This window comes from Paramisgurnus dabryanus, chromosome 16 (assembly GCF_030506205.2).
Source record: "Paramisgurnus dabryanus chromosome 16, PD_genome_1.1, whole genome shotgun sequence".
Taxonomy (NCBI): Eukaryota; Metazoa; Chordata; class Actinopteri; order Cypriniformes; family Cobitidae; genus Paramisgurnus; species Paramisgurnus dabryanus.
Window position 1 is genome coordinate 31,943,868 of NC_133352.1, and position 18,035 is coordinate 31,961,902.

Genomic DNA, 18,035 nt, shown 5'->3' on the forward strand with positions numbered 1-18,035 from the left:
AGAGAGAGAGAGAGAGAGAGAGAAGGAGAGAGAGAGGGAGGGAGGAGGAAGGAGGGAGTGATAAAAAGGTGAGGGGAAAAACACTTCGACAAAATCTCCAACCTCATGCCACGATTTTGAAACTTTTCTGAAGAAGATCAAATGCAAAGTGTCACTCAAGATTTTTTTCTTCTCGTTGTTGTTTATAATATTATGAGTGATTTTTATGTTTATGTGTATTTTAACCTTTTTTATCATTTACTTACCTTATTTTAGTGCCACTGTATTGAGGATGTGATGATGTATATTTCTTGTCATTGCTAAAGGGACTGTAAGTAGGATTTTAAGTGTTTTATTAATCAAAATCAATGTCTTTATTCATAAATATGTCCTCATTTGGTGTCAAATGACCTCTGCCAGTGATCTGACTTTTCTTTGTAAGCTTAGAATTTATTCTCTTTACTTACTTTGAACAGGTAAGTCCAAGGAGGCTTCCATGTTGTTCCGCTGCATTGATAAACTAGCAGAGAGAGATAAAAAGCACTTGCCTACCAACACGTTTCCACAACTTGTTTTCATTCAGAACACGTGAACCAGCTGAAACGGACAAGGAGATCAGTGAGTACATAACGGCTACCGTAGTTGCAACACGCATTTGGAGAAGCGAGGCGTTAGAGAGCACTACTTGTTTGAATGCAAAATACAATTTCACCACTAGATGGGGGAAAATCATACTTACTGTCCCTTTAAATAGTGTTGCTGTAACGCATTATAAGTAATGTGCATTTTGTAATAATATTACTTTTCTGAAGTAACGAGTAATGCAAGTAATGCAAGTTATTTTTCAGTTTAATTAATTTGAGTCAGAAACGGAGATGGCAGGCCAGAACTTGACATTTTTTGTGACAGAAATATTTAATTTTTGAATGCAGAACTTTTCAGTCATAAAAAACACCTGCAAGACCTGAAAGAGATCAAGCCTCAGCCAAGTAAGAAAAAGTAATGCAAAAGTAACTTAAGTATTACTTTCTATGAAAAGTAACCAAGTAATGCAATTAGTTACTTTTTTGGAAAGTAACTTAATATAATGCATTACTTTAAAATGTAACCTTCCCCAACACTGTTAAATAATGCTTTAGAAATATTGACACAGTCACGTGTTAAATTGAAACTTCATTCACAAAGCATTTTGGTCCTAGAAAATATCTGTAAAATTGCCAGAAAGGCTTCTGTGTGGACACAAACACGTCACGTAAATGTTCTGGGATTGCTTCAAGAAAGAGGATCTAGTAACATTGCTGTAAAATATACGGAAAGCGTTGTGTGTGAACAAGAAACAATGTCGTAAGGGGCATGCCATTTAAAATAAGGGATTTACATGCAGATTAACATTTAGGACGAGAAATGTCCGCAAAAACTAGACTGAAACAGTTATCAGGGAGCTTGTCACTATTCATGTTGAAACTGAGATCATGCAGCGAAAGAATAGCGCATCATGCGCTCATAGCTTATAATAAACAAAAATGCATGTGCGTTTATTGTACAAGAATTATTGTTCAGCTCTTTAAAACAGTTTTTTTTAATGTTTTTTACATTCACAATGAGAAATGTCTCGTCACGCGCTCCTCTATAGTCTTATCATTGACAAAAATGCATGCCATGGTTTCTGGAGAGAGTAACGAATAATAAGCAAACTTCCGGATTGGCAGAGAAAAAACTACCAAGGGCAGGACTTTAAACACGTCACATTACGGGATCTTCAGCTTGTGTGTCAATGCACCCACAGATTCCGGAAAATCATTGGCAGTGTGAATGAACCAAAAAATCAAATGCATTTTCCGTGTGAAAAGGGCTTAAGAGGTATGCAGCCTCCGGAGGTCGCATATTCAGGCTGCATACGTCATCAAGCCTGGTTTATTTGAGTTAACTGAGCATAACATTCGCAAGTCTTAAGCAGTCATATTACAACAATTTACGATTAACTATGAATAATAGTCAACTTTATAATTATTAATATTCTGAAATAAGACAGTCTTGATGACGTATGCAGCCTAGAAATGCGACCTCCGGAAGCTGCAGCCTTTGGATTGAGAAACGGCCAAAGAAAGTGAGCGCGTGAGAGGGGGCGAGTTGACTGACTGGGACTGCGTTTCTCTTTCACACAGGTTTGTTATATGAAGCCTGGTGTGGGTGTCTTTAGGCAATGAGTGGAAATATCGTGTAATGTCCTTACGGTCTGTGATTGTGTTTTTTTTGGCAGACTTTAATGTGTGAGGATACACGTGCGCAAGGAGTGGGTGCCGAGATGAGATCGATCATACATTTCATCACCTTCGTTTGGTGACACAAGTACTATTATTTTCGCATACATTTTACATATTACATTTTATATTGTGTCCTGTGATCTAGACGGCATTTTGCCTGTTTATCACCTTTGTGTAATAGTAAACAACGCACGGAACCAGTGTTGTTAATTGGGAAACAGCGCCATCTCTTGGTGTAAAGCACAGCGTACATAGATGCATAAAAACCATGATTACCCAGAAAATAACCACAAATAACCTAAAAAAAAAAAAACGTGATTTTGCCTATTGTAATCAAAAAGACCATTAATTTAATTTTCAACAATTTAAATCAAAAAGTGATTTAGTCCCATATAACATAAAGTTTTAAAGTTACTTCAAAGAATACCAGAATTTTAAATGTTTGAAAGGCCCAGAGTACTTTTTAGTAACTCTATTTTAGGTGTGCATGCCTCTATGCTTGAACATAAAGCAAACGTGTATATTTTGGTTTGATTTGATTGGCACCTTAGGTCTTGAGGTGAGGCAATTTGACACTAAAGCATCAGCAGTTTTTCTAAACATGTCCTCCGGTGCCACCTTAAACCTTTTAAAACAGCTCAAGGAGACATGCTGATGACACCTTTCCCCTTCATTTATATCAACTTGAAGTGTTGACTGCTAGTCTACAGAAACAGCGGTGAGCACCGCAGGAAGTCATTTCACCCCAGCCTGTAATTTAACAGCAAACGGGTGGGCAGCGGGGAGCCAGAGGCAGACAGAGACCTCTGTGATCGGCTTGTCTTCATTCTACTCACAGACCTAAAGAGTAAAGCTGTTATTTACTGCTGTCAGTCAGGTTTCATTTTGTGTACAAACCTCTTTGGGCCCTATAGTGAGTCTCAACCTGAGCTGTTGAGTGCTTTTTAACATTTTATTGAACGTGACCGAGCATAACTTGTTTTTGTATTTTCAAAAAAGGTTACCCCCGTATATGAAATCCAGACTAAAGTCTTGTGAGCTAATGATGTGATTTGGAGCATAAGTTTGATTTCAATCTTTGTTCAATCTCAACGTTCATTACATTATTTGTATGATTTTATGTAGAAAACAGTAAAAAAAAAGGTTTTCACAGACTGGCAACAAAAGTCCCACCTTGCAGTTAAACAAACCAATCATCAGTCGTTAAGTACTGACAATTCTCTGGGGGAGGGGCTCTATACAGAGTCACGCCATGGAACTTACCAGTGATGCGCGGGTTGATCCAGAATGAGCGGTCACCTGCGGTTATGAGTCATCCAAAAATATTTTAAATGATAAATGGGTCACGGTCGCTCGGGTCGTTTAAAATAAATATACCAATTAAACCTTTGTAATTTATATAGTTTACAAAAATATAAAGAACACCCTATAGCACCCTAGATAATATATACACACTCACCTAAAGGATTATTAGGAACACTATACTAATTCTGTTTTTGACCCTGTTTTCCTTTAGTACTGCCTTAATTCTACATGGCATTGATTCAACAAGGTGCTGAAAGCATTCTTTAGAAATGTTGGCCCATATTGATAGGATAGCATTTTGCAGTTGATGGAGATTTGTGGGATGCACATCCAGGGCACGAAGCTCCCGTTCCACCACATCCCAAAGATGCTCTATTGGGTTGAGATCTGGTGACTGTGGGGGTCATTTTAGTACAGTGAACTCATTGTCATGTTCAAGAAACCGATTTGAAATGATTTAAGCTTTGTGACATGGTGCATTATCCTGCTGGAAGTAGCCATCAGAGGATGGGTACATGGTGGTAATAAAGGGATGGACATGGTCAGAAACAATGCTCAGGTAGGCAGTGGCATTTAAACGATGCCCAATTGGCACTAAGGGGCCTAAAGTGTGCCCAGAAAACATCCCCACACCATTACATCACCACCACCAGCCTGCACAGTGGAAACAAGGCATGATGGATCCATGTTCTCATTCTGTTTACGCCAAATTCTGACCCTACAGAAATCGTGACTCATCAGACCAGGCAACATTTTTCCAGTCTTCAACTGTCCAATTTTGGTGGGCTCGTGCAAATTGTAGCCTCTTTTTCCTATTTGTAGTGGAGATGAGTGGTACCCGGTGAGGTCTTCTGCTCATCCGCCTCAAGGTTGTGCGTGTTGTGGCTTCACAAATGCTTTGCTGCATACCTCAGTTGTAACGAGTGGTTATTTCAGTCAAAATTGCTCTTCTATCAGCTTGAATCAGTCGGCCCATTCTCCTTTGACCTCTAGCATCAACAAGGCATTTTCGTCCACAGGACTGCCGCATGCTGGATGTTTTTCCCTTTTCACACCATTCTTTGTAAACCCTAGAAATGTTTGTGTGGGTGAAAATCCCAGTAACAGAGCAGTTTGTGAAATACTCAGACTGGCCCGTCTGGCACCAACAACCATGCCACGCTCAAAATTGCTTAAATCACCTTTCTTTCACTTTCTGACATTCAGTTTGGAGTTCAGAAGATTGTCTAGACCAGAACCACACCCTTAAATGCATTAAAGCAACTGCTATGTGATTGGTTGATTAGATAATTGCATTAATGAGAAATTGAACAGGTGTTCCTAATAATCCTTTAGGTGTGTGTGTGTGTGTGTGTGTGTGTGTGTGTGTGTGTGTGTGTGTGTGTGTGTGTGTGTGTGTGTGTGTGTGTGTGTGTGTGTATAACAATTATTGTATTTATTGTTCAGTGTCAGTTTTACACAAGAAGCTCAAAGATGGCCCCACATTTTCGGCAGAAATAACGTGGATAGCAAAGCATGAAAACATAGAGAGACAAAAATGAGATTAAAGATGCTTTGCTACAATGCAAAATTGTAAAAAGCGCTCTGAAAATACATTTCAAATGAATTGAAAGAGAGAGGCATACATACTCGACAGGTTTCGTGGTTCAGCAGTTAAAATCAGTGTGGTCTACATGACAAACAGCTTACCATATAATTACACAGACAGAGGCCAGAAACAGCATCATCATTTACACCATGTGCTCCAATTACCATCCGCTTCTTTGCGAGTGGGTATGTGTGAAACTGTGCATGTGGGTAAATCTCATACCGTTGCCTAACAAAAGATTTGCATAAAAATGCTGTATATAATAGTTGGACAATCAGCCTGTTCAGAATTTGAACATCTCAGAGGCTTCAGTTCTCAGTTTAAGAGTTATTACTCATTTCAGTTTTTGGCCAGATGATTATCGTGTAGAGAAATAACAGCCCTGCATTTCATTTTATTCCCAGTGGATGCCTATTGTTCCCTGGGAAGGACAATGTACCTCGAATGACAGTGATAAATAGTCATGTATTGACATTGTCATTGTGCATTTTCCTAGAAAGCCTTCAGAGGTATCACCACCTTCTGTTCTTCAGCTATATTTTTTATCCTTTTGATAAATTTGCTGTAAAAAATCAGCTTGTTTTCGATTTTAAAATATAGTGCTTTTCACAATTTTGCATTTTTGGAAAGCTTTTCAGGAAATGCATATTAGTCCAGACAGTAGAGACATTTGGAAAAATGTGTCTCTTTTTTTGCAATTGCAGTTTTTTCATAAGGTTTACATTATGACACTAACTATGAAAATAGTTGTCTGCTCTTCATCCAGTATCTGTTTTAGGATTTTTACTATAACTATTAAGAAACATGTATTTTCCATTAGAGCATTTTGATCATTTAGGCCGTTTCTCTGACTTCTGCGGCATTAAGCGATTTCAGCGTGCAAGTCTGCACTTGTGAGAATTGAGATGTCTGCGATCTTCTTGTTGGTCACCTGACCTCTGCCATCGTTTTGCCGCAATTACTTCTGGGGCGTAAAGCGATTTCAGCATGCAAGTGCTCTAATGTTTTTTCCATTAGAGCATTTTGATCATTTAGGCCGTTTTTCAATTCCAAGAATGCAAAGAACGGATTTGTGTTCTCGTGGAGATCGGTCTTGCTAGGCGACCTTGTTCGCGAGAACACAGAATGCACTTGTGAGAATTGAGTTGTCTGCAATCTTCCTGTTGGTCACCTGACCTCCGCCATTGTTTTGCCGTAATGACTTCTGCAGCATAAAGCGATTTCTGCGTGCAAGTCTGCACTTGTGAGAATTGAGATGTCTGCGATCTTCCTGTTGGTCACCTGACCTCCACCATTGTTTTGCCGCAATGACTTCTGGGTTGTAAAGCGTTTTCAGCGTGCAAGTGCTCTTTTCTATTAGAGCATTTTGATCATTTAGGCTGTTTCTCAATTCCAAGGATGCAAAGAACAGACTTGCGTTCTTGTGGAGATCGGTCTTGCTAGGCGACATTGTTCGCGAGAACACAGAACACACTTGTGAGAATTGACATGTCTCCGATCTTCCTGTTGGCACCTGACCTCCACCATTGTTTTGCTGCAATGACTTCTGGTGTGTAAAGCGATTTCAGTGTGCAAGTTTGCAATCGATGCATCCTCAATATCAAGAACACATCCAGGTATTTTCATGCGTCCTCTGTACTTGCGTTCTTGAGAATTGGAATTGAACTTTGACGGTTAATGATGACGTAGAGCGAGAACACGAGGACGCAAAGGTTGCTGAAGAACGCATATTGAGAAACAGTCTTAGAAAGACAATGTTCCACTTTGATGACCTTTTCACTTACCATCCTGTCCGCAGTAGCAGAAACGACTTCGAAAAAGGTGTTTTAAGTGCAATTTGAGCTTAAAGAGTAACTAAACCCTTAACAAACTTTTTTTGGTTAATGATCTGTAAGATTGATGCTTTATTAGTGCTGTTCATTGATTTTAGTAAGTTTTTTGACATTTGGATATAAAGTGTTTCAATACTATAATATATGGTGTAAAAACATCTGAGTGCTGCCCTCTTCAGGTTGAACGGTGGCTACTGCAGTTGAATTTTCCTATTGGATGTTGGGTCCAAAAAAGAACTCGTGACGTAAGCAGGTTCAAGCTCACCACGTCCTTGTTACGATCTCACCACACACTTGGTACGAGCTTAGTTCGTCCCCTCTATCTCCGTTGGGATCTGCCCACTTTTCTTGCATTTTTCAAATATTGCCAGTGGGTGGAGTCAGGCTCTGAACAGGGGTTTAGTTACGCTTTAAAGATGCTGTCTGTAGATTTTAGCGATATCTAGTGGTACGATTGCAAATTGCAATGGCTCAGTCCACAGCTCACCACTTCCTTTTGAAACGCATAAAGAAGCTACGGTAGCCGCTAGTGTTGTCACGATACTGGAATTTCTAAATTAGGTCCTATACCTGAAAAAATTATAGCGGTAATTCGATAACATTTTCCAATACCAACAATTTCCTGGAAATCCCTTAGTACTATTACCACCTTTTGTTCATCAGCTGCTATATTTTTATCCTTTTGATAAATTTGCTATAAAATATAGTAAAATAAAATATAGCGCATATTAGTACAGACAGCAGAGACATTTGGAAAATTAGTCTTTTTTGCAATTGCAATTTTTGTCATAAGATGTACATCATGACAACAAAAAATGTTGTCTGCTCTCTTTCCAGTATGTCTTAGGATGTTTTACCAAAACATGTATTTTCCTTTAGAGCATTTTAAAAGACAATGTCCCACTTTGATGACCTTTTCACTTCCATCCTGTGCTCAGTAGCAGAAACGACTTCGAAAAAGGTGTTTTAGTGGAATTTGAACTTAAAGATGCTGTGTGTAGATTTTAGCGATATTTAGCGATAAGATTGCGAATTGCAACCAATGGCTGCTGCGTTCAGACCAGCCCCACAGAGGCGTCAAGCGCGAGTGATTTCAATGTTAAGTCAATGTGAAGATGCGTTGACCCGCGTCTGGAGGTCTCGCGGCGCGAATGAGGCATCTAGTTCACGTGAATGCCGCGAATTGAGCATTGCTTCGGGAAACACTTTGAACTTTGGCGGAAAAACACGCCGCGTTAACCAATCAGGAGCTTGCTGTAGTAGCGAGTAAACTCAAAATTTTCAAATGGCAAACTGGACGCGAATTTGACGCCTCAAACGCGCTGGTTTGAAACCACAGTTAGTCCACAGCTTTAAAACACATAAAGAAACTACAGTAGCCGCTAGTGTTGTCGCGATACTGGGATTTCTAACTTCGGTACTATACGTGGGAAAAATGCGGTAATTCGGTACCTTTTTCCGGGTAACAACATTTTCCTGGAAAACCCTCAGTAGTATTACCACCTTTTATTCTTCATCTGGAGATATTTAATCCTTTTGATAAATCTGCTGTAAAATATAGTAAAATTAAATATAGCGCATATTAGTACAGACAGCAGAGACATTTGGAAAACATTTTTTTTGCAATTGCAATTTTGGTCATAAGATGTACATTATGACAAAGAAAGTAGTTGTTTGCTCTTCATCCAGTATGTCTTTTGTATGCTTTACTAAAACATGTATTTCCATTAGAGCATTTTGATAATTTAGAAAGACAGTATCCCACGTTGATTACCTTTTCTTGTTAATCCATAAATCAAAAATATTTTAAATGTTCAAAAATTTAAGAAAATGTTTTTGTTCTGAATGATTTGGAGCTTATGGCATGGCCTCTAGGTGGAGCTAGACTCTACTGGATTATTAATGTAGAGTCTCTCTCTCTCTCTCTCTCTCTCTCTCTCTCTCTCTCTCTCTCTCTCTCTCTCTCTCTCTCTCTCTCTCTCTCTCTCTCTCTCGCTCTCTCGCTCTCTCTCTCTCTCTATCCGCTCTGCCCTCTCCCTCCGATGTAATGGTTTGGCAGAGATAATGTGAGAATTCAAGCTAATCTGTGTTTATTCCCATGAGACAATTACATTTGTGTGGCTGTTCATTTTGCGGTATGCCACAACGTGCAGACAGAGTCCAAGTCAATTACACCAGATAGTCATTTAGAGAGACGTTTATTATGCACAACAACCTGCATGGACAAAACAGCAAACAAGTAAAAAGTGTATTAGGTGTCTCATCTTATGCATTTATAAACATCCTTGTCAACATTGCATTGCATATTACAGCCCAGTCATCCTTACACTGAGTTAAGCTTATGTAAATGAGCAGATCCTGTAATGAGGGCGCAACTGTCTTTTTAAGAGGCAGTGACATGTAGCGACACCTCCACCCCTTTTTCATTCGGCAGATGATGTCACTGTGGCTTTCCTTAGACCTTGGACAAATGATGTGAGCCTCTGTGTGGAGTTCCTCCTCTTTACCTCTCTCTCTCTCTCCCTCGCTCTCCCTCTGTGTCTCCATTCTCCATATCATACTCCACTGCTCTCTTCGTGAACAGAGGGGCTGCCGGTGAGGAAACTTGACTCTGTCCCCTCTTTCCTTTCTTTTTTTCTCTCTATGCCTCTTTTGTCCTCCAGCAGCGATGTAGTCCTCTCTCTAACTTTAACATCTCTTTGGCAATGAAGCCTTGACGGACATCTGTCACTCCACCTTTCTGGACATCTGTGGATTCTTTCCTTTCTTCTTTTTCAAAGTCGCCTCGTATCTGTGTGCCTGGACCATGGCCATGAAGGATATCGTGCTCCCCATCAGTGAGGTGTCCAGTCCGTACCCAGAGGTCGTAGAACTCAACGTCGGTGGCCAGGTGTACGTCACCAAGCGGTCCACGTTGGTCAGCGTACCTGACACCACCCTCCACACCATGTTCACCCGTTACGCCCCGCAGGAACTTCCTCACGATAGCCGAGGGCGCTTCTTCATCGACCGCGACGGCTTCTTGTTTCGATACGTCCTGGACTTCCTAAGGGACCGGCAGCTGGTGCTTCCCGAACACTTTCCGGAGCGAGAGCGTCTGCAGCGCGAAGCCGAACACTTTCAGTTGGGAGAACTGCTGAGGCTCCTGGGGCCACGCGTGGCCAAGCAGGGATCTCTAAATGATGAGGGCTGTCAAAGTGACATCGAGGAAAGTTCTCAAAGTAGCGAGCTGGTGACTCGAACCGGAAACATCACAACGCACCATGCGACTTTCTCCTCCGGCCTCGACAAGAGGTCAGGGTTCATTACGATCGGTTACCGTGGATCGTACACGATGGTGAGGGATAACCAAGCCGACGCTAAGTTTCGACGTGTGGCGAGGATCATGGTGTGCGGGCGTATTGCTCTGGCCAAGGAGGTGTTTGGGGACACACTGAACGAGAGTCGGGATCCAGACCGTCCGCCGGAAAAATACACCTCACGCTTCTACCTGAAGTTTACCTACCTGGAGCAAGCGTTCGACAGGTTGAGCGAAGCCGGGTTCCAGATGGTGGCCTGCAACTCCACCGGATCTGCTGCTTTTGTTAACCAGTACAGAGATGACAAGATCTGGAGCAGCTACACAGAGTACATCTTCTTCAGTAAGTGACGATGGCCGTCGCACTCGTATCTGCTCTGTTTTCTTATTTTCTTTTAAACCTATTCCAGTGGTTTCCAACATTTACATATAAACAGTGTTATAGGTTTCAAATGTAGTATGCAGTTCATTTTATAAATTAGAGGTTGTTTGCAGCATGAATTTGAGGTTTATACTGCACAGAAATACAGAAACAAAGACATGTGAATAATTTTGAATGACAAAATTATGTGTGCATGGTTGAGCATTTTACATTTTAATGCCAACTGAACTTAAATGGGAAGCTGGGGTTTTTTTTTAGGAGTAAATTTACTGATAGGACAACAAAAGCAGTCGTAGGTCACATGGGTATATTTGTAGCCAAAGCTGAAAATACATTGTATGTGTCAAAATTGGCGATTTTTTATGCCAAAAATCATTAGGATATTAAGTAAAGATATTTTGAACATTTTCTACTGTAAATTTATCATAAATGTATTTATCATTAGTTAATTTATCATTAGTATCAATGTTTACTAAGGACTTTATTTGGACAACTTTAAGGCGATTTTCTCTCTTTTTTTTTTGCACCCTCAGATTTTCAAATATATCTGCCAAATATTGTCCAATCCTAACAAACAATACATCAATGTAAGGCTTATTTATTCAGCTTTCAGAAAAGTAAATTACAAAAATAAAAAATTTTGTGGTCCAGTGTCATATGAATATCATGAATTATTTTGTAGTGTGACTTCGTACAATCAAACAGTTTAATGATTTAGGGCTGGGCAAAAAAAAAAATAGATTTTTCGATTAATCGTTTTTTTTTTTTTACATGGTCGATTCAAAATTGATTCTCAAAGGCCATGAATCGATTTTTTTTTTCAAATGAAATAACCTGATCCTGTTTGATTAAGGAAAGGATTTTTTTCCGCATACATTTTTTATCTTTCATCAAAATTGTATTGCATTTAACATAATTTGTTGCATTTGAAAATTAAAGATAAATTAAATTTTAAAATAAATTTTAATATACAGGTTTGTGGCTCTTAATTTCTTTTTATTAATTACCAACTTGTAAACTTATGTTCACTGTTCTTTTTTATAAATATAGTATTTGTATTAAATCTATATTCATTGAGTCAAATCGAGAATCGAGCATAAAAATCGATCCGAGAATCTGAATACAAAGGAGAATCGATTTGATAGCTTGTGAATCGAATTTCGAATCGATCTGGAACATGTGAATCGATACCCAGCCCTAATGATTTCTAAATATAATGACAATTTTTTTTACTGTTAAGTTTTATTCAACCTGGCATGTAACCCAGGACTTTTCTTTCAGCTCACAAAAGTAATTTTTTCCATGCAGACTCCCTGCGTTTTTATTGCGGTTTAGTTGATAGCATCTGCAATTGAAATCAAGTATGCATGGCGACCCCCTGCCTGGGAAACTCGAATCTATTCTGCTTTCCATCTTTCACTTTCCATCTTTCAGTTCCTTAGTGATTCATTCGCACAACCGCAACGTCCCAGTAGTGTATTCACTCTTTTTTAAACCCGATCACCTTTATGTGTGCAAGACTTGGATGCTGTAATTGACTGCAGTACATGTAAATGTGTGTCATAACTAGGACAGTGTTGTGCCCCAGGCCTGACATACTCAATTGAGAAAGGATAGTACATAGTACAATCCCACTCACAATCCCGGCCAATCCAATAGATCAAAGCTTCCTCATTAGCCAATGAAAATAAATTTGCTATCAGTTGATTCTTATTTATCATTCCTAATTAGTACTGACAAGCGGTAATCCACTGCTCGATGGCACTAAAACTCCTCCGCTGACAGCACTGGCTGTAGGTTCAATTGTCACCCATGATGCATTGCAGTTTGCTGTCTCCTATGGTATTGTTGTCTTTATAAAACCGCAAGCTAATTTGATTGACTTGTGATAGTTTTTAAAATGTAAAGATTTGTGCCTCTCACAGTGTTTTTAAAAATTTCACAGCTTAAGTGGGGTTTTGTATGTGCACTCGTGTGTTTAAGCTGAGATAAGACGTAGCTTTGCGCACAGGTAGTGAAGTGTGGAAACATGTTGATAAGAAGTAGCTGAAAGAAAAGCTAGCATACTCAGGGTAATAAAGCTTCAGAAGCTAATCCAACCACTGCATGTTGCAGATAGTGTGTGTTTGTGTGTATATGTGTGCACGTGTCTGTCTGTGTGTGTGTGTGTGTGTGTGTCTACCGTAGCTTAATTGGTAGAGCAGTGCAAATGGTTTGATCCCCATGAACATACATTAGGGCTGCTCGATTATGGGCAAAATCATAATCGTGATTATTTTGGTAAAAATCATAATTTAAATTATTTTATAATTACTCTGTGACTTTAAAACCGTTCATTTATTTAAACTTTTTATTAAGTAAGTGTTACTTACATAAGGCTACACGTGTCAAAGCAGTGGTGCCTTCGAAGTGCCTTATAAATTGTGTGCTGCTGGACAGATCAATTGCACAATATTTGTTTTACCCCGATGATCCTGTTTTTGTAATTGTTTAAATTAAACGATATATGCGCTTTTATAAAATATTCTCATACAAATAATCTCATATATAATCATATAAAAAAGTAATTTTTTGCATAATATATGAGTTTGTAATGTGTGTAAGTATTATTTATATTTAAACACACACACACACACACACATATAGGGCTCTATTTTAACGATCTGAAACGCAAGTGCGAAGCGCAACGCGCAAGTGAGTTTGTGGGCGGATCTTGGGCGCTGTTGCTATTTTCCCGGCGTGAGAAATAACTCTTGCGCCGGGCGCAAATCAATAAGGGGTTGGTCTGAAGTAGGTTCATTATTCATAGGTGTGGTTTGGGCGTAACGTCAAATAAACCAATCAGAACGCTAGCCAACATTCCCTTTAAACGCAAGGGCGCAAGTTTCATGGCGGGTTGCTATTATTATGACGGATTTACCAGGCGCACGCCAGGAGCGGTTCACAGCCGAGGAGACCGACGTCCTTGTACGGGGGAATCCCACGCTTGCCAGCATAAATCGGGCACGCCGTGTAACGGGAGGTGGATCTGCTTCAGGACTTGACGCCAGCAGAGGACATCGCTGCGTCCACCCTCACCGCTGAAAGGGTTTGGGGGCTTTGAAATCGGACCCAAGAAACGCAAGCAAGGTCCAACCCCAAAGTACTCTTACAAATCAAGTTCATATACATTAAGGTTTCTTATGAAAACATTTTAATTATTATTTACATAAAATAAACGTAATACAGCCACACAACAAAGTTATGAAAATATTTTAATCGTTATTTGCATGAGAATAAATAAAAACTATCACCACAATGCTCACCACTATGATTCCCCTTATCTCGTGTATTAATATTTTTAAGTGTAACAATTTATGATTTGCAAAAATAACTGTTGCATCTGTGTAGATTAGATAAGCAAAGTGTATGCGCGTTGTGCACGCTATACATTATGGTCAAGCATGCGCCCTTAAAATAGCATAATGAACCACGCGCAACGCGCCACTGACTTTAGACTAGTTTTTTTTGGTTAGTAGTGCAATTGTTTTTTGAAACTGCAAAATAGCATAAGAGATGGTTTGCGCCGCAACACGCCTCCTTTTTGCGCTGAACCGCCCAGGGAGCGCAAGTTCATTCCCTAGTTTGCTGACGTGCATCTGTGGAGGGAAAAACCCCGCTGTGCGTCGGCGCAAAATACGAATGATACATGCGTCACTGGCAAAGTCAATTGCGCTGGGTGCAAGATAGGGCCCATAATGTATATATACATTTAAGATTTTTTTTATTTAAATATCGCTTTTTTATTTAGAATATATAAAAAAAATATATATATATATTGTATATACACACACATGTAAATGTTTCTTAAATACATACACGAATGTGTGTGTATTTATATATACACTCTAAAAAATATTGGGTTTTTAACCCAGGGCTGCATGGGTAACTATTGGACAGAACACATTTCTGGGTTAAAATGACCAAAATAATGGGTTGTTTTTACCCAACTGCTGCTGGGTTATTGTCAATCAACCATTTTGAAACAACCCAGCAGTTGGTTTAAAACAAAAGACTATATTTATGCTATATTTTAGCTGCTATGGAAACTCGAAGGTCCGATATGGAAATAAACTGACATGTTTGTTTTATTTTCCTGAACGGGCACATGCCTGTGACGAGTGCAATCGTAAACAGACTTTTTGTGTTTTTACCCTTTAGACGTGAATGCAACGGTAGATAGTTTTTAAGATTTCCACTCTGGAGGATGGATTCACTTTTTTGTGTTTTTAAGCCCCAAAAATGCTGTCGCCGTGTAAACGAAAGGCACATCAAATAAAATATTTTTAAGTTTTCACCCACATTCATTCTCATGTAAACAGGATCTTACTGTATGTACAGTAAATGAAGGCGTGGGAGCCCACATTTTCTCCCTGATTGGGTGTTTTGGATTATTATATGCGCAAGAGGCAAGCTATGGAGCAATTGTCTCTTTTACACTTATCTGTTCTGCTGTGCACGCGTGTGCATGCTCTGTTCTGATTGAGTTCAGCTGAAGGCGGGAGGCGCTTGCTGTTTTTTTTTTTTGTTTCCCATGTAAAGAGCAGCTCACGTGGTGTCTCGTGGCTGTAGCTAGCGAGGTTGACTCGCAGCACTCAACACGTGTTTTTTCCAGCTTGGCAAGCTGACTGGACATGACATGGGGGCGTGGCACTATCAAGGATTACATTTTTTAATTCAAAGTTCGAGGTTGTGATTGTGACTTAATTTCGAAATCGTGACACCCTTAGTGTAAATGTAGTTTAAGATACATCCTCTGAAAACAAGTCCAATACAATTAATAGGTATTCGGTATGTGTTAAAAAACAAATTGAAAGCTTTTTAAAGGGGCCATGTCACAAGACTTTTTTAAGATGTAAAATAAATCTTTGGTGTCCCCAGAGTACACATGTGAAGTTTTAGCTCAAAATATCATATAGATAACTTTTTATAACATGTTAAAATTGCCACTTTGTAGGTGCGAACAAAAATTTGTGTTTCCTTTAAAATGCAAATGAGCTGATGAAATTCAAACATTGATCGCAATGATGGTGGTTTGTTGCAATTGAAACTCAATTGTGCTGTGAATTATTTTCTCTCTCTCTTTCTCTCTGCACTAAATGGCTGTGCCATGGTTGGATAGTGCAGATTAAGGGGAGGTATTATTATAATAAGATCTCCTTATGACATCATAAGGAGAGCCAAATTTCAATTACCTACTTTTTCACATGCTAAGTTACTGGGTTGATCTTTTTCACATTTTCTAGGTTGATAGAAGCACTGGGAACCCAAGTATAGCACTTAAACATGGAAAAGTCAGATTTTCATGCCATGGCCCCTTTAAGATTTTTTTGCAGTTCTCTCTCTCTCTCTCTTCATGAATCCTCCATTTTATGGGTGAAGTACAATAAATCATCCTGTAGCAGGGCTGTTGACAGGTTTGTCATTCAGTTTCATGTGTGTCTGCCCTGCAGATGAATCCACGCTGTTTCCTCATCTAATTTGAGTAAAGCTATAGACACGCCTTAACACGCCAGAAGGGTTTACAGTAAAATATTAGCTTGTTAACAATAGAAGCCCCCCACAACCACCCTAAAGGGGCATCAAACTCATTGATTTGAAGTGATAAAGAGACTGGAAGTCGATCCTGTTAATGAGAGCTTGAACGACAGTGTCCGCTGGCGATGTAATGATGGCGCGTTTTAAAGTCCCCCTGTGGTGAAAATCAAGTTTTATTGGGTGTTTTTAATATGCTTTGTGCAAATTCATAATTCAACACCATTGCTGAGTATTTTCTCCATAAAATTTGAGTTTTCCCAAAGACAGACTCCTCTTAAATTTAATCTCAAATTGCTGGGTTGTTTCAACTCATGAACATTTTCGACCAAATATTCAGTTCACATTTTTACCCAACCCAACCTTTTTAAACTATTTTACCCAACCATAGGTTGAAACAACCCATTATGTGTTTAAACAACAATTGAAAGACATTTAAATTTAAATGGTTTGATGTTGAAGATCTTTATGGTTTAATATAGGTCACATTAGCAGAGGTCTGAATCTAAGCATGCATCCATGTTTGTGTGTTAGTGTTGTGAACGTGTTTACCTTGAATACACTTGTGTTGTTTTAACTGCAGTTTTATGTGAATGCATCTGAAGGTTCTGGACAAGTCAAACCTCTGATTGCCAGGCCACGATGGCCTTCACACCCCCAGAAGACTCGAATAAATCTGTCACACCTGACGTCGATCTTTCCTTGTCCTCCAAACGTCTGGTTGACGGATGTATCAGTCAGTCATGAACTCTGCCGAGCACTGCTGCTCTCGAGCAATACAAATAGGATGATGGGAAAATAGCTTTGCCTCGTTACCTTTTCCTCTTTGATGGATCTTTTTTAGGTAAATGGTGAAAAACGGTGTAATTTATATTGTGTTTAAAATGCTGAGCTACTTGTTAAAGTTAACCCAGCTTACACAGGGGCTTGGTTATACGGATATAACTCAAAATACATGATGAGGTCATTAGATCAATGTCAGTGTTACTGTGGTAAATGCAGGAGACAGCAGATCAAGGACAGATTTATGGATCTGCCCCGCATGAATATTTATATAAATCGATTCACATATTCAGCAGATATTAACAAGAGTTGTAAGCAGTTGATAGACACATATACGGTGAAACTGGAGATGGGGGAGTTTCATTACAGTCTGTCTCTCAACTGCACTCCTATAATGGTCTGATCTGAAAACAGTACACACACAAATTTTTTGTATAACGCTTTTACTGTGTAGACTAATAACCTGTTTTGTACGATTCCTCGCTTTTAATTTGTCTTGCATGAAAGCGTCTCTTACAGACATGTCATTTTGAGATCAGGAAAGCCAAGCGTATCTCCATTATAGTTGATCATTTGTCACCGTCAGAGCTCAGGGTGGTTGTGGTGTGTAAACACTGATGATATTCTGTCATTGTGTTTGAACGGTTTTGTCACGTAAACAAACGGCCGCTGAGAATGAGAGATTACAGTCACTAAATTACATGAGAGGGAATTCATACTGTGAAAATAACTGAGGACAACAAACCCAAAGCCCCATAGCAAAGAGATTAATAGCTTTGTAAATTCATAATCAGAATCATATTATTCACATATAGTGCTGTTCTTATTGTTTGCTCGGTTTTTGCACTATTTTTGGCTGAAACAAACTTACAGTAAAGTTTTTAATACTTGGCTTTAAAAAGAAAGGCTGTCTCTTAGTTGTGCATAGGAACTTGAATCGTGAAGGATTTGGTAATAAGGCTTCATTAAGTTAACTATATAACTGACATTTATATAATGTTGTATTTGCTGATACTATTTGCACCTCAGT

At 39.2% G+C, this 18,035-nt stretch overlaps 1 protein-coding gene across 2 annotated transcripts in view; it reads left to right on the forward strand.

Moving 5' to 3' along the window:
* Window positions 1-9,364: 9,364 nt before the first annotated feature.
* Window positions 9,365-18,035, forward strand: part of kctd8 (potassium channel tetramerization domain containing 8) — a 33,205-nt gene continuing 24,534 nt past the window's right edge. For both annotated transcript variants that reach the window (XR_012335174.1, XM_065275224.2), the window contains exon 1: window positions 9,365-10,609. Coding sequence is in view for 1 of the 2 variants with exons in the window: in XM_065275224.2 (XP_065131296.1) it covers window positions 9,775-10,609 (835 nt within the window). In the remaining variant the exon portion in view is untranslated. The remainder of the gene's footprint in view (window positions 10,610-18,035) is intronic.